Source organism: Semicossyphus pulcher, unplaced genomic scaffold (assembly GCF_022749685.1).
Source record: "Semicossyphus pulcher isolate SPU_LCO1_2020_fin unplaced genomic scaffold, fSemPul1.0.p SCAF_4, whole genome shotgun sequence".
Lineage (NCBI taxonomy): Eukaryota > Metazoa > Chordata > Actinopteri > Labriformes > Labridae > Semicossyphus > Semicossyphus pulcher.
In genome coordinates, this window is record NW_027211715.1 from 28,498,074 (window position 1) to 28,523,979 (window position 25,906).

The window sequence follows — 25,906 nt, forward strand, 5'->3', positions numbered from 1 at the left end:
ATGTGTCTCCCGGTGCTCCTGTGTGTGTTGGCGTGTCTCTGTGCAGCACCGGGCCCGGTGTTCGGGGCGGACAGGAGCTGCACCGACCTGCGGCAGTTCTACACCGGGAAAGGGTTCACTCTAGCAGGGGTACCACAGATGGAGATCTCCGGTGAGTTTGGAGGAAAATAAAACACAGAAAACACTTAATTTTCTTCACTTTTCTTCACTTAAATCAGTTTTATATGAATTATTAATATATCAGTATGTTTATGCTGTATTGTTGTGGTTTTCTCTGACATCACTTTATTACGTGGGATTTCTGATCTCCAATGGCAACATGATTGAAAGAGAGCCTATTGCTTCTAATGCATTATACCTTTTAGACAAATATCCTATGCATGAACTGCCTGGCCAGTGCACTGTGATTGGCTTGATGATGATGAAATCATACACGCTAATACATCTGCGTTTTAAGCTTGTTAATGCAACTTTTCAGTTGCATTGACTTGTTTTATTCTTCCAAAAGGCAGATATGCTTTTATTTTGAAATTCTCTGGCTTCTCTATAAGCTCCTATTTCACATTTGCCTCCTAAATGAAGTGTTTCCAGTCTGTAGCCGTCTCTGTTACTGTCCTTTCTGGGGCAGTTTCATTGTCTGCTGAGGGCGGCATTGCAGGTGGGTGTGAGCCATGTGCTTGTGGAGCTATTATGGTCTAATCAGGGCAGTTATGGTTGTTTGCTGACGCCTGCACTGCAGGTGTGAACACTGTTTGATATAAGCTACAGAAGGAAATATAGATTTTCTTCCTGCTCTTGGATGATGCATGTCCATGTTGGATAGCAGAGGTACACTAATGTGTTGAGGGGCATTTTTCATTGTCTGGACTGCAGGTGTGGAGGGTGTGTGTGTGTGTGTGTGTGTGTGTGTGTGTGACTTCATAGATGCTGAAATTGCCTGTTTTCTCATCTGCATAAACTAATAATTTAAGTTAGCTTCGGGCAAAGTACAGTTCATCATGTTAGCTGCTGTTATAAAGTTAAAAAGAGGAGAGAGCGACTGTTTCAGTCTCTTGTTTCATCCTCTGGTTCGCTCTCTTGTCAGTCAGTGAACCATCCGACCATTCAACCCATTATGCATTTAATCAATCAGTCAGTTACGCAGCACGTCAACTAATCAATCAGCTCAACAGTCAGTCAGTCAACCAACCAGGCGTTGCACATCAAAGCCTCTGTATCTCGTCTCCAACTCCTCACTGATCCTGATTAAACTGTCTCGGCCTTGAGGAGAGCAGAGATTGAGGAATTGAGTTGTTTCCTCCTTAAAGGCAATCATCTGTCGCTCTCCGTGTTTCACTTGAAGACGTAGACAAACTCTGACCTCACCTGGCTCAGGAGGAGATGAAAGAGAGGAGAGATTGAGGTGTGCTCGATCTGAAGGTCATTCCATGTTGTGTCAGTGAAAATAATCTTGTATGGGCGGGCGAGGTATTAATATTGGATGTGTCTGTGTGTAGGTGTGTGAGTGAAATGGAGATCAACAAACTCACAAGAGGGAGGCGGAGAGAGAGGGGGAGACGGACAGACAGGTAGACAGGTAGAAAGAGACAGAGAAGAAGTGAGTCACTCAAGGTTTCTCTCTGAGCTTCGTGGACGACTGAGGAAGAGCACCGACCTCGCGCTCTTCCTAATTTTCCATTAAAAACTCATCTTTTATTGACAGATGAAAAGACACAATGCTCCACTCACTTGGACCTTGATCTGCTCCAGTTATTTGAGCGAGATATCGGCCTCCCCTGAACCCATTAAAACTGACAACCTGATAGGAGCAGAAAGATGGCGGCCGGCAGCAGAATTCACCAGAACAGACCCCTCTTCAATCTCTCTCATGTCAGAGAACGAAGGTTTATAAATTTAGCTTTTTCCGCTCAGGAAGAGATAGACCCCTGAGACACTGAGTCAGTGTCACTGAGGAGGATGTTAGTGTCGCCCAGGATCCTCACATTAACAAAACTTAGGTGCAGCACGCTAAGCTAGTCATGTTTGCACCTGGAAAACCTCAGTTGGATGTCCTTTCTGCACCTTTAGGAGGAATCTTAATCGTTTGAATGATGTAACTGCCCTTTGCATACTTTATGGTTACCCTCCATTACCAGTGTTGGGGGCAACGCGTTACAAAGTAGTCCTTTATAAAGTACTCAGATTAATTTCTTATTGTAACAAGTATTCAAGTAATCTGTTATTTAGTTCCTTTTTCATAAAAAGTAATCAGAAAAAAGCGCTGTGTCTGTTTGTCTCTGTTGGCAGGTAGCTGCGTACCAGCGGAATGTAAACACAGTTGTGTCGGTGCACATGCTAGCTAGCTAACTCAACTAGCAAGATGGCAGATAAGACGGCATTTACTTTGTGGAAATATTCACATTATTTTTGGGCTAAAGGGACGTGAACAACATGACGGTGAAATGTAAGCTGTGTCTGGCGGATAAGTGCTCGTCAGCTGTGAAGAGCTCGACTTCAAATGTGAAGAAGCATCAGCAGGCTAAACACAGCTCCACAACACTGGTGGGACTAAGAGCCTGTGTTGTATTGTTCCATTCCTGCTATTAGAGAGGCTGCAGAGTTACAGATTATGGGCCCTAAACGAGGCTATGCAATGACGGTCGAGTCAATACTTTGAAAGTACAGTAGTCTACAGGCTGTCCTGACAAAATAACCGACAGACATAACGAGTCGCAAAGGAGGTTTGATTTTTGGTTACACAAAAGTACTGCAACATACCTAACACTGACCATTGTTTCTGCAAGCATATGAGAAAAAATTAGTGTGCAAAGTTAATACTTCAATTTGCTGTTTGCTTTTCTTTTCACTGTGACCAAGTTTCAAACTGTCCTGATTAAAAAAGCATTCATGTTTGATGTTTTTTGACGTCTTTAAAGAGACAGAGTCATTCTGAAGGGATTTAAGAGGATTTTCAAAATAAGAGAACTGGAATCTACCAAATAAAAGACTCTGTATTTGGAAAAATATGTTAAAAAGACTAAAGTAACTTAATCTTTCTTTGTTTTAATGTGTTTGTTTTGGCTTCTGTCGGGCCTGTAACTACATATTGACTCTGATACATTGGACAGCTCTTCTTTTTAAACACTGTTCTGAATACATAAAGATGTGACCTCGTGATTAAAGGTCATAATATATCAATAAAATCAAACTTGAACAAGTGTTACTGCTTTGAAACTGCTGTAAAACAAGTTAAACATCGATATCAGAAGCAAAACTAGTAGTGTATAAATTAAATCCCGACATTTAGGCTTCAATTTGCATAGTATGCTGTAACTGTTTGAGCCCTGTGGCTGATCAGGCTCACATGTGGAGAAACAAACTGTCTCCTGACAGAAGCAGCTGTTCATGATTAGCATTATCTGCAGAGCACTACAGAAGGTTACTTCAGTAATATGCAGGGCGATGCTGCTGGTTAGAGATGAGGGCCAGTGCCACATGCATTCAAAAGCAATACTTCCTTTCAATGCTGTCGTTTGAGAAAAAAAAGTGTGTTACAACCAAACCCTTTCATCAAGGAATATAAAAGACCAAGTTCAGTTTTCGGTTTTGGGATTCTTTTTGTTTTGAGGTTCGATTAAAAAACCTTTATTCTCTTTGTACCTCTGAGGTCAGTCAGACAACTATAGCACAGTTTGGCAAACACTAAATCCAACTCATTCAAAAACAGCCCCATAAATACCCAATAAAATGCCAACAAAGAAAAGCATTGCAAATATTTGTACGAAATTACGGAAGCCCTAAGCGGACATGCATCCATACATTTTATTTACTAAATTTTCCTGTGATAACGAGTAATGTACAGTTGTTTTCTCGAGATCTTGACTTATTGATCTCATTATCGAAAATTTCGGTGTATAACACGCACTGTTAATACTATTTTTTTTTTCATCTAAAAAGTGGGCTGCGTCCTATATACCGGTGCAACCAATATACCTGATTTAACGGTACCTCATTAGTGTGGGCAATGGCAGCATGGCATGTCCTGGTCTGTAACAATGACTGTATATATAGATAGATGACGCGTCTCCATCTGCTCCCATCGTATGGACATGGAGGAGGCAGGCTTTATGACCTATACTGCAGCCAGGCAGCAGGGGGCGCTAGAGAGGTTTTGGCTTCAATTTTAGGGAGCTTTCATGTATGGTCTGTAATATCACAGTGACCGGCCTGTTGTTTTGTTTTTTAGATCATCAGAAAATGATACAGTTTTCACAGGAAAACAAGCTTTGTTATAACGAGGAAATAACTCACGATCTCAAGAAAACTACCGGAAAGAACTCGCTATCACAGGAAAACTGAGTTAATAAAATATATGTATTCATATCCACTTTGGGCCTCCGTACGATATAACCAAATTTGATGCCAGGAATGTTTTTATTGTGAGTGCTGGCGTGGATTTAAATTTTTGCTCGTGAAATTTGGCAGCAATCACGAATACCAACTCTCTCAACATCACTGACGTGCAATTAGCTGTTGCATGAGGGAAAGTAATTCAAGCAGAGCAATCAAAATTCTCCATCTGTCTCTCCTCCTCCTCTCCATCCAAGCTCAGCGTTTTCACTTTATTTTTAATGGAAAAGAGCTCCGAAATGTGTATGCAGATTCAAACAGGAAGTGAACAGACAGCACTAAAATCTGCAAGGGAAATGCACAATATCAGGAGTATATCAGATTCTAGAGGACTGTCTGCATAGGAGATGTAGGTCTTAACAGGGTGTGAGACCTGTGTTAGTAAGTGGATATGATAAATATCTTAATTCCTGAGTAAACAGTGTGTAATCTGATAAGAAGATGCTCCTGATTTAAATAAAGCTCCCTTTCTTCTCCCTCCCTGCTCACATCTATTGTCCTTTCGAATTTACACCATGTGAATGGAAGTCGTCTTTCCTGCTGTCTGCCTGTCCGCCTGCCTGTCTGTCTTTGTGCCTGCGAGCGCTTTTAACTCACACACATTGTACCTGCTCAATAGTTAAAGACTAGCTCGCCCTATAGTGTGTGTGTGTGTGTGTGTGTGTAAGTCAGAGAAAGCCAACACCTTCTCCAGGGAAGACACTTGTGTTTCATTCACACATGCATTGTCAGAGCAGAGCAGCACACACCCATGTGATCGTATGACAGACACCGAGGGGGACTATACATCCTGCACGCTTCATGTTCTGTACTGAGAGGTATTGAGTGTTGACGCCTGTGTGTGTTATGAAGCGAACATATTGAGTGTTTGTCACGTTGTTGCTTGTTTTAAAGAACACAGAGGAGTTGCAGGGAGGATGTGTGTTCGTATGACAGAGCTAAACATGATCCGCAGCGTTTTAGGTCAGATTACCTGTAGATTAGGACACGTTACAGGTTTGGTTACAGGTCAGGACTCTTTAACAACACTCAGTCAACCAGGGAGCCTCCATTCATTAACATTTACACAATGTCAGTGCCCTTTCTTTAGATACACGGCCTCTAAATGATTAATTATCATCATTCAAAAGACAAAATACAGATTTCAGAGAGTAAAAACTTAACTGAATTGTTTTCTGCATGACATGTTCTGTAAAACATCAGCAGCCCTATTGGTGCATATAGGAAAACATGTTTACTGATACAGATAACAGCCCATAAAGACCCGATTATATCACACTACTTTATTCACCCAAATGTTGCACATATTTATAGAAAATGTAAAAACATTACTGTTGCAGAAGGAGAGGACTCAACTTGATGACATCATTACAAAGCGCCATGCAAACCTAAAACAAAAGAAGATATGAAATGTTTTCCCCTAAGTATTAACTTTAGGAACCTTACAGTCTTATGATATCTGATGGTTTCTGTCTGCCCAAATGTTTCATCCATCCAGTGGACGTTATAAGCACATGCTTCTTGTGCGTCACAAAGAATGTTGGAGGAAGCACTCAGATCTTTTTTTTTTAATTAAAAAAAAAGACTATGATTATTGACGTGTAACGCGTGTATCACTGAAATGCTGCAGCTCGTAAATATGCAGCTAATTTAGATTTGTTTACTTATTTACTTCACTTCCTGAGGTGCAGCCTGTAGCTGTGTCTCAATTCGGGGGCTGCAAACAATAGCCTGCGTGAACGTTAAGGCCAAACTGAAATGAGACGTTCTGGTCTGCGGAAGATTTCCTGTTTGTGTCACCATCTGTTCCAGCCCTTAACCTTGCTTCACCAAACGCAGCTCCTGTCCCCTAGCAACAGGTAGCTAGCGGGCAAACTAGCTATCATCACTAACGCCAGGTAACTTATTATTTATTAATTTAAAGACAATTTGTTTCAAGGCCTCTTTTGTTTTTTAAACATTTGTATCGCTACCTATTCATTTATATTTTAAAGTGTATTCCTCGGCCGCTTAAGAGTCCGGCATCTGGTTTGAATTGGCGTGCAATGAATCTCAGGATACATTGGGCCACGAAGAATGTGTCCCATGGATCAGAATCAGAATCAGAAATACTTTATTAATCTCCGGGGGGGAATTTCGGGCGTTACAGTTGCTCTGACACAGAGAAGCATAGAGAAATATATGGCATAATAGAAGTATTCTTATCCTTCATGGCCTGGGAAAAAAGGATGCATTTGTCCTCCCGCATCTGAAGGAGCCTTTAAAATGGGACAGCCTCTGACGTGCTGCTGTGACGCAATCGGCCTTCAAATATAGCCTTCGGAGGATGCAGCCCCTGGATTGGGACACAGCTCATGTCAACCGGAAGCGAGTCCTAGCCGTGTGCATCACTCTTTATTGTCCACTGAAAATAGGTACCATCTGCGCTACATCCAATGTTTTTGTATTCGGTTGAGTTCCCCCCACTTTGCAGCATTTTTTATGCTCCCCATGTGTTATCAAATAGGTGACAATGTTTTCTTCAATTTGCAGCGAGTTGAGCTCTCAGGGCCACCGTACGCTGTGAACACTATAAAAAAAAAATCAGTAGTAGCCTTACAGTTTTATTAAGAATGCCTGGAGAGAAATTCAGTGAAGCATTTCGAGACTTAAATAGGATTTTTTAACAATGAGAGAATGATATTGATTTAAGGTGTGTCAAGCATTAGCATTGCTGCATTTCTGCCATGATTAAGATCCAGAGCTGCGTTTGTACCAACATACCTACTAAATAAAGGCTCAAAACTCTCCCCTGCATTTTTAAGTATGCATGACCTATGAGAATTCTGAAACCTATATAATTCACATTACAAAGCTCCAGGAAAATACATGTATTAATATTTCACAGCTTACCTGCAGCTCGTCCTGTGACGTTTGCACACATCTGCACACAGAGTCCTGTCAGTGAAACCCTTCTGTGTGAGCGTTTACGCCTGTGTGCCGGAGAGGAAATTGATACTGTCCGTCATCTGTCACACATCACATGCTCAGTCAGGCGCTCACAGCACAAGCCACCAAGTGGAACGCCGAATACCCAGTCTGCAAACACACACACACACACACACATGCACGCACCAACACACCATCTTTTTATACTGTTCTATAACTTTTGCACTCTCCCTCCCTCTTCCATTCCCTTGTTGTCTGTCTTATTCCGGCTTCCATCTCCGCATTGTTTTTCAAGACAGTCTCAGATCTACCAGTGCAGGGTCTATAAATGTGTGTGTGAGTGAGAGAGAGAGAGAGAGGGATGGATGGAGAGAGGGAGGGAGGGAGGGGAGGTCTGGTTGGCAAGATGTGTTAAAAGCAGCGCTGTGAATCTTTCATGATGTCTGATGCAGCGACATAAGAGAGACAGACGGCGATAGAGGTGAGGAGGAGGAGGAGGGTGGAGGATGTGAAGAGAGGGAGACCAGAAGAAAGATGAGAGGAAGAAGGGAGGAGGCTCTGTCATGGTTGCCTTTACTGTCATCACTCCCCCATCTTCCTTTCATAGACTTGGGATGGGTGTTGGTACAGCTGGTTTCATTCTGGCCCTGACTCCTGTGCTCCATATTTGATCCTTGTCTGATGCTTTTTATTGAACACAAGGAAGAGGAAATGATTCCGAGTGTATTAGAACTGACCATGTGCTAATAAAACCCTCCACTGAACAGCAATTTTCCAATCCGAGCCAAGCAAACACACCTCAGCAATATGTAAATCTTTGGATTTCTTAGCATGCTCAAGCATGGGCAAAGGGCTACAGGCTAAGATAAACACAATTCAATGTGTGTAACTGGGTTGTAAATGTTAGCATGTTTGGCTAACTAGCTTGCAAAAGTGGATTCCTTACTGCTGATACACATGGTTTTTTGTTCACCCTTCTACTGGCACTTCATTAACTTACAACATGTTAAAACTTGTCACAACTTCCACATCTGCGGTGTAATGTTTCCCGACTGGAAGCTGGTACTGGATGCTAGCATGGTTAGGCTAATGTTAGCTGCTCTGTCCTGCTCTGTATTGGATTTTGGGGTAGTTTACGCTCCAGCAATCCTCGTTTTACATCCCCAAACACATCTGTGACTCCTCAACCTAAAAGCTTTTTCTTGTAACATTTAAAGAGAAACCATTTTGATAGAAAAAAAGTCAAAGTATAAGGCTAACGTTAAGCAGCTAAAAAGGGATGTTGGAACAAAATGATTGTCTGAGCTTACATTTTTTGTAATCCTTCTTATATTATGACTAAAAGGTTCTACACAGAAATACAAGATAGCCTCCTGTTTATTTATTTAGCCCACATGTCTTCTCCAGGGATCATCAACTGGTGGGGATGCTAACCTCTGACTGGAATCATAGCTTTAGCATCAGTCTTGATTCTTAAGTCTGTTTTAGCACAATATCATGCATGTAGCCATCAAGTATGTATTTAAGGCACCTTTTACAAAGTTCTTGTTTTAAAATGAGTCAGCTGGAGATATAAATATATCAGCCAGAGCTGTTTTCAACAAGCTCACCCATGCAAAATGTTAGCATATATAGCTAGCTAGCTATATGCTGTTAAGATTGATAGTAGGCTAGCCATTTTAGACAGCAAAATTACATTTGCTGGAAAGACATTTGTTGTCTAGCTTATGTCTGAAACTAAGGAGTAATTGTTCCCAATAATTCAGAAGTGTTTTGTGCCTCTGTTATTATTGTAAATTGCTAATTTGCCATGCATGCACACAACGCTATAACTAAGTGTGGTTGAGCTGGGGCACATTTTCTTTTATGACTTGCAAGTCAATTTGCAAAACAGATTTAATTGCACTATTGTCTTTATATTGTTGATACGTGTTGATGTATAGCTATTTAATGCAGCCACGTTAATATTGAACATTCTGCATATCAACCCCAAGCTATTATCCAGAATGACGGTGGGTAAAGGCCAACATATCTGATGGCTGTAAGGTTGGGGGTCATACAGCCCTCCTGCATCCTTATGATCATCACGTAAAAGAGGAGTGGCAGGAGGTGAGGATAAAAAAGTACTGGGGAGCAAAAGCACAAACCGTTCGATGCTCAAACATCAATCATTGCACCTAAAATCAATGTGGAACAAACCAGTATCGATAACCTCTGTCTCTTCCTCCCTCTGCATTCCGCCCGCTCGCTCTCGTTCACACCTCTCCTCCTCTGTTCTCTCTCTTTTCTTTAATGTCTACTTCCTCCTTCTTATCAGCCTCTATTTTTACTTTCTCCTCCTCCTCCCAGCCTTCCTCTCATCTTCCCCCTCCTCTCTGGGAGTCGAGCGTCCATCTGTTTTCCAAATGAAAAGATGAGCTGTTTGTGTGATGTGGTGGACTCGGTGGTTGCTCGGTTGCTTTATGAGTCAAGGCTCTTCATGCATACATATGCTCCACGGGGCCCTAAACACACTGTGTGATTGTGTAAGTGTGCCTGGATTGAGCGGATGGAGATTTACTGGCATAACAGGAATTTACATGAAATGAACTGGTGCAGAACTGGTTATACTGGGGGTTTTCTGAGCGGCTTCTACAGTTACATCAAGGGACCACTGAACAATGTAGTAAAAGCATGCTGCATTTATTAAGGGCTTGAAAAGTCATGTGATAGAAAATTACCATCAATAAATATGCTTAAAATGCAAACAATTTTCTTCTTTCTTGTTCCAGCTTCCAAAATGTATTTGTCAGGTTTCTTGCTCTCCTATGAAGGTTAATGTGACTGCCTGAGTAAGTGAGTGATGGTGCTTTCACAGCCATAGAGAGAGAGAGTTGCGACATCGCAATGGCGGATCATGGAGCATATTGGACCTCCACTGACGCAACTCTCTGTCTATACGGCTCTGGATACTTTTTTTGGGGAGTATGCGGGGCTGCTCCTCCGCTGCTCCTCTGCAGTCCTCACCTGTCCTCCTCATTGGCCTCATAAGGACAGTCCTTGTAACACATTGACCACAAAAGCGCACATTGACCTGATGCGGTCAGCCACATACTAGGTTTTAACCTATTCATTATTTCATGGCATTTCCAGGCTGCACGATGGTGCAGTGGTTAGTGCCTCAAAGCTAGAAGGTTCCTGGTTCAAATCCTGATTCGGACAAAGTGGGCCTTGTTGTGTAGAGTTTGCATGTTATCACTGTGCATGTGTGGGTTCTCTCTGGGTAATCCGGCCTCCTCCCACAGTCCAAAGACATGCTTGTTTGGTTCAGTTGTGACTCTAAAATTGCCTGTAGGTGTGAATGTGAGCGTGAAAGTCTGTATCTACGTGGCAGCCCTGGCGACCAGTCCAGGTGTAACCCCGCCTCTCACCCAATGACAGCTGGGATTGGCTCCAGCCCCACCGCGACCCTGAACACGGTATGCGGTATAGATAATGGATGCATTAACTCCTGTTTGGAAAGGAGTTAAAACCAGGCAGTTTGCTTGTTTTCCTTGTTAATTTTAATCATTATGTTCTTTGCATTTCGCTAAAAAAGGAGAATAGAGAGCTAACCATCCTGAAGTCATACTATAAAACACTACATATAGTTGTTTTGTAACACACTGTGCAGTCTCAAGCCTTCGTGTGCACTTCAGCTGAATTTGACATGATTTTAATAGCTTCTTATGACTGACTGAATAGAGACGACAGCAGTGGATGAGATGTGTCGGTTAAGTGCGTCCAGCCTGCGCTTCAGCTCACAGCTCTGCATATTAACCGCCATGCATTGTGGTTTGTAATTTCAGGGAAGGACACGAGCGGTGAGTTTCCTTCCAACGTTAGAGAATCACAGTGATGCATTACGAGACCTCTGAACGCCTGATTACTATTAATTGCTTATAACGGAGATTAATGTGTCGGGTGTTTTCAGGTCTTTAGAGCTAAATGGGTGTTTTGGAGAAAGACAGGAAAAGTTGTTTTTGCACAAGCTGCTAAACTACAACTACCGGTGGATCAGAAGAGTGCTACTACAATTGTCTTTATTCAAACGCACAATGCAGAGGGAAGTCTAATTTAGCTTATTACATATTGATCTGATAAGGACACAGATCAGAGAGTGATACTACCAAAGAAAAGCTTAAGACACAGCTCTTTTTCATACCATCAAACACCTGTATGGGCATCAGTTGATCAGCAGTTATACCTCTCCAGTTATTTCCTGGACTTGTTGTGAGCGCTATGTCACCGTAATTCGTCCTGCTCACAGCTTTAGCCAATGGGAAAAATAACCATTTATATGTGTGAAGATTTGAATGATTGTCTTTTTAATCCAATGTCTGCAGTAGTTGTGGTGATGTCAGGCTACAACCGCATCATAAATGTAGACAACCCTAAGAAAATGACCCTTCGCAAAGCCTCTCCCTTAAACCGCCACTGTCCAATCCTGCGTTAGCAACCGTAACTAGGCGCGGGAGGCCTGTCGAGCTTTCAGAACAAGGAGAAATGCTGAAACGGTGTGCGTGTGGAATCTCCAAGCAGATATCCTCAAAGTTTAGAGGGGGGTGTCATATTTTCCGCTCTTCCGAAGCCAGAAATTCGGAGAGATGTCGACACGGATTAAAAAATAGTGGAAGACACTCAACTGGTTTCCGCTTGCAATCCTGTCTGGCTCCTTAGTTTGTGCCATTGATGTGGCAAACTTGAACAGGATTTTGTTGGGCTTTCCTGTTGTGCCTTTAGGAGATTCAGTGTGTGGATCAAGCCCACGATATGCGAGTGATATCCTGACGCACTGGTTTTGCTAGCAATGGGCTAAAATGGGAGTCATAACTAAACAGTAGCTTAAAAAAAAACAATATTTTGACTTACCCCGCTGTGGAGGAACATTGTTGTTCCTGTATATGATCCTTAACATGAATTATCAAGACGTGCATTGGGACCGGTGAGCTTTTGCCTCGATTTCTATGTCCTCTTCATTCTCAACACTCCGCTGACAGATTATATTGATGTTTCTTTCAAAAGCATATTGTCGTCCTTTCTGTCGACTTCTCTCTGATATTTGGGAACTATTTTTCCTGAAATTTGCTTTTATTTCTCTTGGAACATCTCTCACTGTTATAGTTGGAAACGCCATCATATTTAGATGCCAGCACGAGGCGGCGCAGCTTGACAGGCGTAGCGACAGTAACCAAGGGGGACGGGTCAACTGATAGAAAGCTACATGAATCAATCAGAGCTGAGACTTTGGAAAGGCTGCATAAGAAAATATAATTTGTCGAGAAAAATACACAAAAAATTACCTTGAGACACGATGATTCCCCCTGAGAGTTCGCATTCTGTTTGTGTAATGTAGTTTGTCCTCAAAATGATCCTAACCGCCAAATTATACTGTTGAATGAGCAGCCGTTCTTTGTTCAATGTACTGTACAGTCACCAGGGGAGACATTACATAATCACAGCTAATCACATAGATAATCACACAAGTATTTTCCTCAAATCCCAGCAGGGTTTTTACCCGTTTTATAGCTTGAAGTAACTCAGAGCTTCTGCACAATAGAGGATGTTTGTGGTTGGAGTACAGCCACCGAGTGTCCTGACTGCGAGTGCATCAGAGCGCTGATCGGATTGAGACTGATTGAGAGTATTATCAGGGGCAGATCTCGTTGAGTGTGACTGGCATGTGTGTGTGTCACCGCCCGACAAGGTAAAACAGATTTGGCAACAGCAGGGAATTAACATCTTTGATACATCACATGTTAGTGGACTGAGAAGATCATTGATTTGAATGTTGCAGAGTGGATCTAAAAGGCCACATCGATAGAGGATAATGCTGTTGACATTTAGCACAACACACAAACACACTCTCACAAATGTTCATCAGCTGCCCGGGACATCTTGAGAGGTGTTGTTTGTTAATGGGGAATCTGAAATCCAGGAGGATCCACCCCGTCACTGTGTTGTCGTGTGTGTGTGTGTGTGTGTGTGTGTGTGCACGTGAGGCTCAGACAGAGGCCTATTATTAGATATGCTTGTGAGAAAATCCAAACTCTGTGCACGTCTGCTGTGTTTGTTTCTACCCGCCTCACTGTGCTCCACACAGCCAGTCTATCTCCTTCTTTTTTTTTATCATTTTAACCTCCCGAGTCTCAGCTCAGAGGCTATTTCCTGTTATTTTTATTGTTATCTCTACTGCATTTCTGCTTTATTAGATAGTTTGCCGTCGGGAGTGACTGAGAAGTTTATTTCATGGAGGTGGCGAACTGCATAAAAACGGCTCCTCGGCTCATAACATTTTAAAGATACAGCGACTGCGTCATATCCTGACGACACACCAGGGTATCCATATGAGTTTTTCAAATGTTCCTCACTTTGTGCAGCAGCTCCTGTGCAGTGCTTACAGATCCTTGCCCGAAGGCACCGTGGGAGACATGATAATGAATTTTCTGAAGCGATTTCCGAGCAGAAGAAGAAGTTTTCCCTGTGAAATTTAAATAGCTGCTTCGCAATTTCCTCACATTTTTTATTTGAATATTAACAGACATTGTGATTGCAGAAGATTTACTGTTTATTTATGTGTCATAAACATTGATGATCTGGTAAAAGGCTCGGACCGGCAACCTGGGAATTCATGCAAATGCAAGATAAGACGTCCCACCTAATCGGCGGCAACACCTCCAGCGGCAATGTGGGAGGAAAGAAACTGACCGTTGTGATCCTTCACCCTCCCTCTGGCAAGTGGATCGGTCCGTGTAATGTCAGAGGTCAAGAAGGATATGCACATGAATCAAGAACAGAGATTCCCACTCAGACCCTGCTGGCAAACATTTTGATTCAACAAACTCCATGTTTAGGATAAATGACTGCGGATATTTTATGTCTTTGAAAAAATTAATAATATATAAATAAATAAAAATAAATAAATAAATAGAAAAATAAAAAAGAGGGAAAGAAAGAAAGAGGGTGCACGAGCCCGTACCCCGCACACAGGGGGTTGCCTCCCACGGGGAAGGTTCTTCTTAACACCACAGGACATTTCAGCCAGTTGGCTTCTTTCCAAACAGTTTTGGGGGAAGTCCTTGACTGTGCCCCTGCAGGAAACATGGTCCTTAAAGACCTGGTAAGACCAGTCTGGTGTGGAGGACCTTGAGTGACCTGAGTGACAGAACCCCAACTAAAGCCACTTTAGAAGGAATTAGGATCCTAATTACAGGCAAGACCTTGTTGACCAACATCAGTGAACGGGCACACATTCCCATCGAGACGTTCCAAAAATCCAAAAGAGTGACCACTGTTAGAGACAACTCCATATCTGTCCATGGTTTTAGAGTGGGAGGCCCAACAGGCTCACAAAGGTGTTATCTGACTTTTGGCCATATTATTCAGATACTATGTTTTTCCAACAGGCATGTTCAGTGTATGGTTGTTTCACTGAGAAGAGCTTGTGTTTTGGCATTTCTGTGGCAATCTAATGTTGTTTTCTCTGCTCTGGTTGTCTTTGTCATCCTTCCAATTAAACAGAACAGCACAAACAACCAGAAAAAGGAGCACCAACTTCCTGATGTAGCAAATTAACACGGATATTGCAAGCTACAGTACGGTGATAGTGTTTCAGAAGAATGACTGGATGAATTCCCAACCTAGATGACGTATCTGTGTGTCTTAATCCTTTGGTAGTACAGTGTAGAGAGAGTCTTATCGCTTCAGTCAAACTTCCCATTTGATGCTTCAGCCCTTCACCACGTGGCTGTCCTCCCAGCAGATCTGATTAGGCAGTCATTTCCACATCGCATTCAGTTTCTCCACTGTTCTGACACTAAGGACTTGACCTGGAAAAGGCTGTGACCCACTGTTCCCCCAACCAAGAGGATTTGATGCATCCCGCTGTGGAAGCCCCTTTTAACCCCCTCCGTCACACTGCTCACATTCACATATTCCCCGCTCTCACCTTCCCGTCACCACCAAACAACACTGCGCTTTTGGATTAGGGGCTGATGTCTAATCTCACGCTAATCCTGGCACGCTAATCTATGTGTTAGCGGCCCTTAGCTCACAGCATGATAGCACCACACAGTGACCTTGCCACTGAGGGGAAAACACACACTCTCACTGAGTTACTCCGTGTTTGTCTCGGTTGACCTTTGCTCTCGTTCAGCTTGTTAAAACTTGCAGAAACCCTCATTATTTCTCAAGAGGTTAAATCTCGTTCTGATTTGTCGCACGGCAACACAATCTTCTGTTTACAGTCAACTGTAAATAAGGGCTAATCCCAACAGTCAAAGATAGCTGACTTGAACTTTGACCTCACTAGATTTAATCCTCATACTTGCTCAGATGTGCACAGTCAGGCATTGGCTGACTCTCCGCCCCGGCGTGGCACACACCAGTTGGCACGTGTTGTGCTGTTTTACACACTGAGGGAAAGGGAGTAAAACTAGTAGTTAGTTTAAGATCCTTTAACTGCCCGAAGAAATTACATAGAATTATGGTATTATACGGTAGAGTTGGTGCCATGCGAACACGCAAACATGCACACACACACACTCGGCAGGCAGCAGACAGGGCTGGACTGTGGAGAGGTGGAGTATTTTTGGTTCGGTAATAGTACAAAATAAGGAATGGTTCACCCAAAACACTGTTTTCCCACACCTCCCCGTCCCTCTCCCGCTGCCTCTCTACTGGGTCTGGTCTCAAGATCTTCAAAGTATCAGTTACTTTTTTCATTCCTCAACACAGCATGTTTGCCTTTGACAAAAGGAAAGAATGTCAGCAGAGTCACTTTATTTGAATATAAAGTCCTCGGGGACCAGGATTAAACTCTTATTTTAGGCCACTGATGGCGACATTGGTTCATTGGTACACCGCTATGGTTCAGACTGAAATATCTCAACAACTGTCACGTGGATTTCCCCGAATTTCATCTATTTGCTAGCAGGCTTGTGTGATAAAAGAAGCTGGACAATATGGTAAACCTTATACCTGCTGAACACCAGCACCTTAGCCTTTAAGCTGTGAAGAAGTTAGCGTTTAGCTAGCTGGCCCACAAAGCTGCTAGCATGTCTGTAGTAGCAAAAATACTTACAGTGGAAACTATTCTTTGAAGATCTTTGATGGCTGCAGAACTCACGGTTCCGTATCTCACAGCACCTCACCTGTGTTACCGCTTTTCTTCTTCTCTTGTTATTTAACGGCGGTTCGCAAACAGCTTTCAGATGCGCTACAGCCAGCGCCTCACAGTAACACTGCATTACAACCAGGCGCCGGTAAAAACAATGGAAAATTATATTTTTAAGATGAGATAACAGTCGCTTGAACTTTTCCATTTCTTTATGAATTAATGATTATTCAAATTTTCTAAATTCATGCCTAGTCTGTAGATGGTGATTACTATTTTAAATGTCAAACAAAACAAGAAGATCAGTGGCCAGCATATTTTCCTTGTCTTGAGCTTCAGACCTTCATCTGTGTCCTCAAATGAAGCGTTCAGTATCAGTATTTAGTGCAGTTGAAATGCTCTTTGGCTCCATTTAAAGTGTAAAATGAAAGAAACAGAGCGCGTGTCAAAGCTTTCAGTCATGTAGTTTAGAAATAGTAGGCCAATGAGTGAAAGAGTGAGGGGAGTGCATGTGAATATGCAGTGCCTTAAGTTTGTAACAAAATCATGGGGCGACTTTTGTTCAACTTAAGAAAACAAAAGTGAAACAATCTTTTGCACCTTTACTCTCGCTTTCTTGCGAGTTGTTTGTCTCTCCTTCTATTGTTGATGGTAACGAGGTGGTTACGTCATTCTGACTCAAACTATGACGCCTTGTAGTTCTTTAAGAAAGCAAAATCACTTCTTTTGCACGAGTAAGTGAGCCGCTACACAGCCCGCATAGTTAGACTGATTGAAATAGAGCCGTCTCTGAACCATCAGACATTGGAGATGCTGAAACCTGGAACATTTGTTGCTTTTTTGCATAAAAGAGACGTAAGATTCATCAATCCTCCAAATATTGACTCATCCACCAACCCTCTGACCTTTGCTTTGAGTAGAATCTGCAGTTTAAATGATTTAATTGATATAATCTGCAGGACAAGAAGCCCTTACTGATTTGCATGTTGACCATAGCTTCTCGAGCATCTCTGCTTGCTGCAGGAAAATGATGATGAACTGTCACAAAACTGCAGCATAAGTCATTTTTATCTCAATCAATTATGCATTGAGAGGAAGAGTAGTGACTGCACATCAAAGAATCACAGAGAAAAAGACAGAAGCTGCAGATTTATGAGACACTTAGGAGAAGATTAAGGCTTTATAATTTACTGAATACTCCTCTTTTCTCTGCTGCTTCTGCCTCTGTCTCCACCGATGATCTTTCACCCCTCTCTCTCCCTCCCCCCCCCCCCCCCCTTCCTCTCCTTCTTCTTTCATTTCCATTTTTACTGCCTTCTCATCCCTCCATCTCTCTCTTCTTTCATCGTTACAGCTCCACGCCTCCCTCCACCCCGCTTCCTCCTGCTTTTTTCGGCGGATAGTAAAAAGGTAAAAGTGTACTTTAGGCGGAAGGCCATGTGGAACGCTAAATCACATACAGGTGCTCTTAAATGAAATGCACACACACGTACCGCCAGCCCCTCATTTAGGTAGCAGTAATTCGCCGCAGTAAGTGACAGGGTTATTGTAAGACGCTCATTAAGAAAGGGAAGCAGCGAATAAACGTCCGACTGAAGGGAATAAATTCAAACCACTGCTTCCACTTTTACTGCGCAGCAATAAGGCGCTTTGATGTGGTGTGTGATGGCAGAGCGAGGGCAGACTCAGGGCGTGTGAGCGTGTGTGTCAGAGTCCCACTTATGTCCTCTAACACTGATGTGACATTTATTTATAATGTGATTTTTTTTTTTTTTCGTCATGGATCCGTGCACTGTTCTCTGCGTGTGTCTGTCCGTTCAGCTTCAAAGGTCAGAGGTCAGATCAGTTACTATGAGACGGGCTGTTACTGCTATGACACAGTGCAAGGTCACTTCCTAAAGCAAACTTTCATCTCAGCAGGAGAGAGTGGAGAAAAAAGAGGGATGGGAAGATGAAAGGAAAGAGGCAGCGAGATTCAGAAGAAATGGAGGAGTAGAAGAAGAAGCGATGGAGACTGATCCTACAGGATGCTAACTGTAATACTGATGCATTTGTGATGTTACGGGAAGAGTCGATGATGGAGACGGATAACTGTTTTCAGAAGCACTTTACCGTTTACCCAACAGCAACACTTCCTCGTTCCTAATCATGCGACTAAATAAACCAATCAGAGTCTAGGATGAATCAGTCTGAGGTAAAGGTTAGGAAAACTAAACCGGCAGATTCAGCAGAAAGAAGTCAGTTTTAAAGATGCTGATGAAAATATATTAACGAAAAATTAGCAACTTTGTAAACACAAATATGTACATAAATAACATTATAAATGTTTTGCAAGTCATTCAATCACTTCCTTTTTTTACTCAGATAGCTGTTAGGGTTGGGTCATGATGACTTTAGAATATTTGAATAGTCATTTATTTAAGTTAAATCGACTATTATCTCATACTAAAATGTGTTTTTTTTACCTGGTTCTACTGATGTGCTATTACCAGACGGTGTTTGAACGCTGCGGACGTAGGTGAGGACAGCGGAGGAGCAGCGGAGGAGCAGCCCCGCCTACTCCCCGAACAAAGAATCCAGAGCCGTATAGACAGATGCTGTGTTCGAAATGCCGTACTATACTACAAACCTTTATGATCCCGTGTATAAGACAAGTAGCAGGTGCAGATGTCCTCACCAGGATCATTTCACAAAACTTTCAGACCAAGGACCGTCATTCGTTTCAAATGCTAGCATGCTAAAGTAAGATATTGACATTTTATGGGACTAATTTGAGCATTTTAGTATTTCCATTGATGACATTCTTTTAGCTAAAAATCTCTGCTGTGCTACTGGGCAGACTGTCAACTACCTAGGCTGAACCCAAATACAGACAAAAACAAGCAGGGAACCGGAAAAGTCCTTTAATTTCATCACAGGCAGCGATGGGGACAGGCAGGCTGGCTTACAAGTGAGCTGAGGTGAGGGCAAATCCAGGTGAAAGGCTTTTGGCTGTGGGGATCAGATTTAGGTAAACTGGTCGGCAGACTGAACAGGCAGGCAAGGTGGAGACAGGGAGAACAGGTGTGAGGGGATAACAGGCAGATTAACTTTTTGGTAGTCCAGTTAGCTGGTTAGGAGCAGGCACGTTGAAAAACAATGAATGGCACAGGGCTTTTATAGTGGAGTGTTGATGTCTTGAGAGCTGGCAGATGAGGGCACACGCAGGGAAAGAGGAAACACAAGAAGTACTAAATGTTGTTTCTTTATTTGTCAGTAATGAAAATCAAGAGTCAACATATGGCTGACATATCTTTGATCAGAAAACATATAAAATTATTACATGAATTTTGACACATCCAAGCATTTGTTGCTCTTTAATTACCAAGATGGATTATTACAACCGTGGTACTATTTATGTTGTTTTGACCACAATTTTTGTTAGATATATACAAAATGTATGGTGGCCAACAAGGGCAATCACGCTGCAATGGTCCAAATGGTTTCCATTAGAAGAAACAGGTGCCCCCTACAGGCCTGGATCACCTCCGCTTTGTTGACCGGATTTGCAGCGATTTTCTTTTACGTGTGTTTTCTTAGTTTGTGTGTTTTTGACTGAAAGTTAAAGTTAAATCTTGAAGATCTCAGTCTCGCTCTCTTTGGTGGCTCCTGTGCCCATAAACAGTAATTGCGGGAGCACACCTCCCAGATATCCAGACAGTGTTGCATGTGTGACGTCCAAGGTTGGCTCCGGTTGTAACTTTTCATTTTCCTGGCTGACGGTCGCTTTCCTTTTTCGACTGTTTGCTTCATCTGAGTGTCAAATTTGTTTCTTCGTCTTTGGATTTTCACTTATTGTTGAAGTTGTATCTGTAATCATCGATCTTTTCTTTGTTTGTTCAGCCATAGTAGAATTACTGTTTACTCGCAACACTTGCAAAGGCCTGAAAAGCAGCCTACCCTCTCTGGCAGACCAACCACTGCTGGCTGATGGAACATGCATCACTAACTGGAAATCGTCTGGGCCGATGCAGCGTGATTGCCCTTGTCAGCCACCGTATGATGAACGGCAAGAATGTTGTATTGCAACATTGTGGTCAATTAGTGCCAGAAACTTATTGCTAAGATGCCCTATCATACTGCTTTATTTTAAGGTGAAACTAAAAGTGAGTGTCTGTTATAATCCCCCTTGTTGAACCAGGTAAACATTTAGTTTGGTTGTTTATCGAACTGATTACTTAGTTCTCTCTTCCAAATCTTTTGTCTTCAGACTTATTTTAAGCAACGACGCCATGTTTCCACATCATAACTTGGGGAATTAAATGTTAGTACTTCTGATATAAATCAGGGCAGAAACTAAAAGTATGACAGATGTAATAAACTTAAAAACACCATTTAAACAGACAACATAAAGCCCTCTAACAACTATAAATAACAGCCTGTGTTCAAAGTGATTGTTTCATTCCTGTAGAAGAACAACAGTGACGCTCCAGCCTGCAGAAAAGCTGTTTGTCAAACTCCAATTTTACTCATTTGTCAGCAGGTTGAGCAACGGTCTAACATCTGGAAACTAGTCATTTGAGAGACTTCAGTTATGCTTTACAGTGTGCTGATTCAGCTCCCTCGCACGCCGCCCGGCCTCGCACAGAGATTAGCTGGCAGTGTTGGTGCAGGTTAGATGCGTGATGGAGCACTTCTACTGCGGCTGAGACTGTAATTGGATTTCCACGTCTCATTAAACCAGCTGGACGCCTCGACAATCTCAGATATTGGAAACATCACTTTAGTTTGTCGAGTAAAACAAAATGATCTCGTTTTTCATGCCGCAGAAATTGTCTTTAATTATTTACAATTATAAAAAGTTCAACCAGAACAGTTTTATCCAGTTCAGCAACATTCAGCCGTTTAGATACTTCATAATAATTAAAGTTATAATTGCAACGTGTTTATTAGTTTTGATTTTGAACATGGGGACGAGTTTGGATTTGTTTGATAAGTAAACATTATCTTAGCTTCGGCTCTCCACTGACTGTCTGAAACACCAACAACTGAGCTGCAGCTGCACATTTAATATCTCTATAGCACATATAAAAGCTGGGATGTGTGTGTGTGGTAGTCTGATGACATGTGTGTTTGTACGTGTGTGTATGTGTGTGTGTGTGTATGTGTGTGTGTGTGTGCGATAGACAGATAAGAGATTATCTTTTGTGTGCATTCCATTTAGTGTAACCCAAAGCCTCAGGGTATTACGTCTGTGTAAGTAACATTGAACCTCTCCCTATAACGTGTGTGTCTGTGTGTGTGTGCGTGTGTGTATGTGTAGAGGGATTAATGCTGATGCATATAATTTCAATAACTGGTGTGTGTGTGTGTGTGTCTGTGTGTGTGTGTGTGTGTGTGTGTGTGTTATGAAATACAGTGACCTGATCTTCTTAATTGTAGGTCTGGTGACCCTGATCCACCTAATTAAGGCCGCTTGGGGATGTTTGAGCGTGTGTGTGTGTGTGTGTGTGTGTGTGTGTGTGTGTGTGTGTGTGTGTGTGTGTGTGTGTGTGTCTGTGTGTGTGTGTAAACTCAGTGACGCTAATGGGACTTTTCACACTCAGTGACTCTGTCTAAATGTTCTTTAGTCCATGGTTTGAAGTGGAAGGTGAAAGTGTATTTAGGACGTGTCTAACTCCTCTTTGCTAGTTAAACAGTGCGAGGTACAAAGGGGTGGTTTTAATTCACTTCATTGATAACCATTCAGAGTGTTGGCTCCCTCAATAAAAGCCAAGTGCACATCTACGTGCTTTTTGAAGTTGTAATCTCAAAGATCTGTTTCGTTCTCTTTGGCGGCACCTATGGCGATAAACGGTAATTGCGGGAGCACACTTCCCAGATATCCAGACAGTGTTGCATGTGTGACGTCCACGGTTGGCTCCCGTTGTAACTCTCGATTTTCCTCGCTTACGGTTGCTTCCGCAGGAAAAAATTCCGAAGCAGCGCCCAGTTAGTGACGCGTTTTCCATCACCCAGCAGTGGTTGGTCTGCCAGAGAGGGTAGGTGGAGCTAAGCGGCTGCTTTTCCAGTCTCTGCAAGTGTTGTGAGTAAACAGTAATCTACTATGGCTGAACAAACAAAGAAAAGATGGATGACTACAGATACAATATAAAAGAAACAACCTCGACGCTCAGATGAAGGCAAACAGTCTAAAAAGGAAAGCGAGGAAAGTCAAGAGTTAGAACCATGACAAAAGGAGCCAACCGTTGATGTCTGGTTAAATTGTGAAGTGTGCTCCCATAATTATCAATTATAGCCAGTGGGTGGCGCTCAAGAGCAGGAAACTGAAATATTAGAGATTGTTAAGCGTGAGCCAGGAGGTGATTAGCTTAACGTAGCATAGTGTCTGATAGCAGGGGGAAAGAGTTAGCTAGCTCTGCCCTCCAGCACCTTATTGTTAGCTCGCTAATAAACATGATGTATCTTAATCCGCACATAAACAGTGACGTAAAACTGACAACTTGTGGTTGGAGATAGTGCCAAGCTAGCTGTTTTTCCCATGCTAGACAAGCTAATCACCTCCTGGCTCCAAGTCGGTGCTCAACGCGAAGAAACATTTGGCATCGAAAGTCCAACATGTCAAACTAGTCTTATTAGCAGGTTCCAAATTAAAAGAGGATTAAAATACAGACAGCAATGCTAACAGTGACAGTTAAATTGGTGGACATAATCAACTTTGATCCAAGTTATTCGAAAATATATTTATCTTGTCAGTTTATAACACTCTCCACCTGAAAACAGCCACAGTGAGACGAGCTTAAATGAGCAACATTTGGACGCTGCACACTTTGTCTCACATTCACTCAGAAACCGGGTGATACGTTCGCAAACAGATTCCAGTGGCTGATCCATGCTGGATCAAAACCGGCATAATCAGATGCAGCAAAGATAAACAACTCGAGAGCAAAAAAATCTTCCCATGAACATTAAAAATGCATTTCACCAGAGGGGAAACACCAATTATCTGTCTGTAGCCAGAAGCCAAACCAATAACTAATCCTGTGGCTGACACACAAGACAGCAGCTTGGCTCCATAACAGTCAACACATAACATGAAAAATAACAGTCAGGGAGAAATTAATCAATTCCAAGTGTCAGAGTGAGCGACAGAGGGGAACACACAGCTGCCTAAGTGCTGAAGTAAATTTCTGTTTTAGCAACGTCTTTGATTAAATTTCGTTCTCTTTGGCGGCACCTGTGGTGATAAACGGTAATTACAGGAGCACACTTCCCAGATATCCAGACAGTGTTGCATGTGTGACGTCCACGGTTGGCTCCGGTTGTAACTCTTGATTTTCCTCGCTGACGGTCGCTTTCCTTTTTAGACTGTTTGCCTTCATCTGAGCGTCGAATTATTTTCTTTTTCTGTGGATTTTCACTTATTTTTGAAGTTGTATCTGTAGTCATCCATCTTTTCTTTGTTTGTTCTGCTGTGAGCCGAGCCCCTGCTAACAATTGCTAAGCTTCTTTCTAATCAGTTTGTCTTTTAGGTAAGGAATTCCTTCTGTCGTCACAAGGTCTTCAATGCCAGCTGAACTATATGCAGTTGTCTCCTCTTAAAAAAAACATTGGAAATGGTATTTACAACTAGGACAAAACACTAAAAGGGCAGATTCAGGTTAAAACTGAACTAAAACAACAGAGAGAGAGATGTGGCAGAAAGATATTCGCCATTAAACCCATCATCTGTTTACATTTAGTTTTACATTTGTTGCCTCGGAGTGCCACGAGAAAAGAAGGTCAGAAGTGACAATCTGGAGTCGTGTTTCTGGCCACCTGGAAAACAGAAGTCGTGCACTCACTCTCCTTTCTGCCGTGTTTTGGTCTCAACCCACTCCTGAAGGAAATGTCTCTAACTGTCAACAGAGCCGAGATGAACTGGAGAGTCGAGCTGTTATTCCCCAGATATCCAGACAGTGTTGCATGTGTGATGTCCACGGTTGGCTCCGGTTGTAACTCTTGATTTTCCTCGCTGACGGTCGCTTTCCTTTTTAGACTGTTTGCTTCATCTGAGCGTCGAGTTTGTTTCTTTTTCTTTGGATTTTCACTTATTGTTGAAGTTGTATCTGTAGTCATCCATCTTTTCTTTGTTTGTTCAGCCACAGTAGATTACTGTTTACTCGCAACACTTGCAGAGACTGGAAAAGCAGCCGCTTAGCTCCGCCTACCCTCTCTGGCAGACCAACCACTGCTGGGTGATGGAAAACATGTCACTAACTGGGCTTGTGATTTTTTTCTGTAATGTTGCAAATACAAAGGCTTTCATCAGTGGGCTCAAACACCATTGTGTTACCTCGTTCAGTGATAGATAGTAAATTAACAGACATTTATCTAAATCACTTTAATAATCAGTTGAAAAGACCCAAAGTAAAATCACATTTTGTCAAATCTCTGCACTTTAGTTAATAGCTGTGCTGCTGCATCGTTGTACTCAGCCCAAGCAGGAGCAACAGCATGGCTGTAAACGTCGCACACCAGGTCTGAAAATGACCCCCAAAAAATCTGTAGAAGTAACTATGGCTGATCAATCATTCAGCCATCGTACCAATAGTCAATTAACTGAACCGACAGGAAGTAGGAGACAGTGAGCTTTCTTTTCCATAAGTAACCGTCACCGTGCTGATCACGCTGGTGGTCGACATATCGTATAAGTAACGGAACTGCAGCCCACAAGTCTGTTTGTATTTATTTAATAAAGAAATGTGTCGCTCCACCTGAACTCTCTCTCCTTTTTCATGCGGGTGTCAGAGTCACTGAACCAAGAGTGGTCCAAAGTAAGAGCGGGTTTTATTCTGTTTGAAGAAAATGAACTCCCAAACAAGTATGATTGTTAATTGTTTATATTATCTGATATAATTTCCTGTATTTTTTTATATTGCAATATATATCACAGAACAAAGAATATCGTACAGCCCTAAAACTAACTGTGATGTAAGCAGAGGGCAGTGTGAATCCCGTCCGTGCAGCTCAGCGCTGACTGCTCCCACGCTCTCTGCTTGGGTGATGACTGTCAGTCAAGTCTGCTAAACCTCCTTTGAACTATATGGTACATCCTCTTCTCCTGCTGTCCACAAGACGAACTCTTTTACTCTCTCTGACTGCGTTTGAATCTTATTTTTCCACAGCATAGATGATGGAGAAAGGGGGTTTAACCGTTGTAGGTCTTGTAGGTAAAACATGACACTCGTGTAGGCCGCCATAGGAGTGTGGTACGATTCTTCTCAAACAGCCGTATCCTGTGTGACTGACAAACCTTTCAGTCTGGCACAGCTTTAGTTTTGATCCAGCTCTTTGCTGCCTGGCTGGATGGCTTGTTGACAGCCTGCGGTGCGGCGCAGGATACCTGTCCACCACCTGCTTGGCACACGTGCCGACGTTGGCTCACTTGTTGAGACAGGCTCAGGTATGCTGGGGCTGCCACAAGGAATGCAGGGG

The 25,906-nt window shown here is 42.5% G+C and overlaps 1 protein-coding gene across 1 annotated transcript in view; it reads left to right on the plus strand.

The window, feature by feature from the left end:
- The window catches only part of gpc1a (glypican 1a), a 52,692-nt gene continuing 26,786 nt past the window's right edge, over positions 1-25,906 (plus strand). Inside the window, exon 1 of the mRNA XM_069679853.1 lies at positions 1-151. Within this exon, the coding sequence (XP_069535954.1) occupies positions 1-151 (151 nt within the window). The remainder of the gene's footprint in view (positions 152-25,906) is intronic.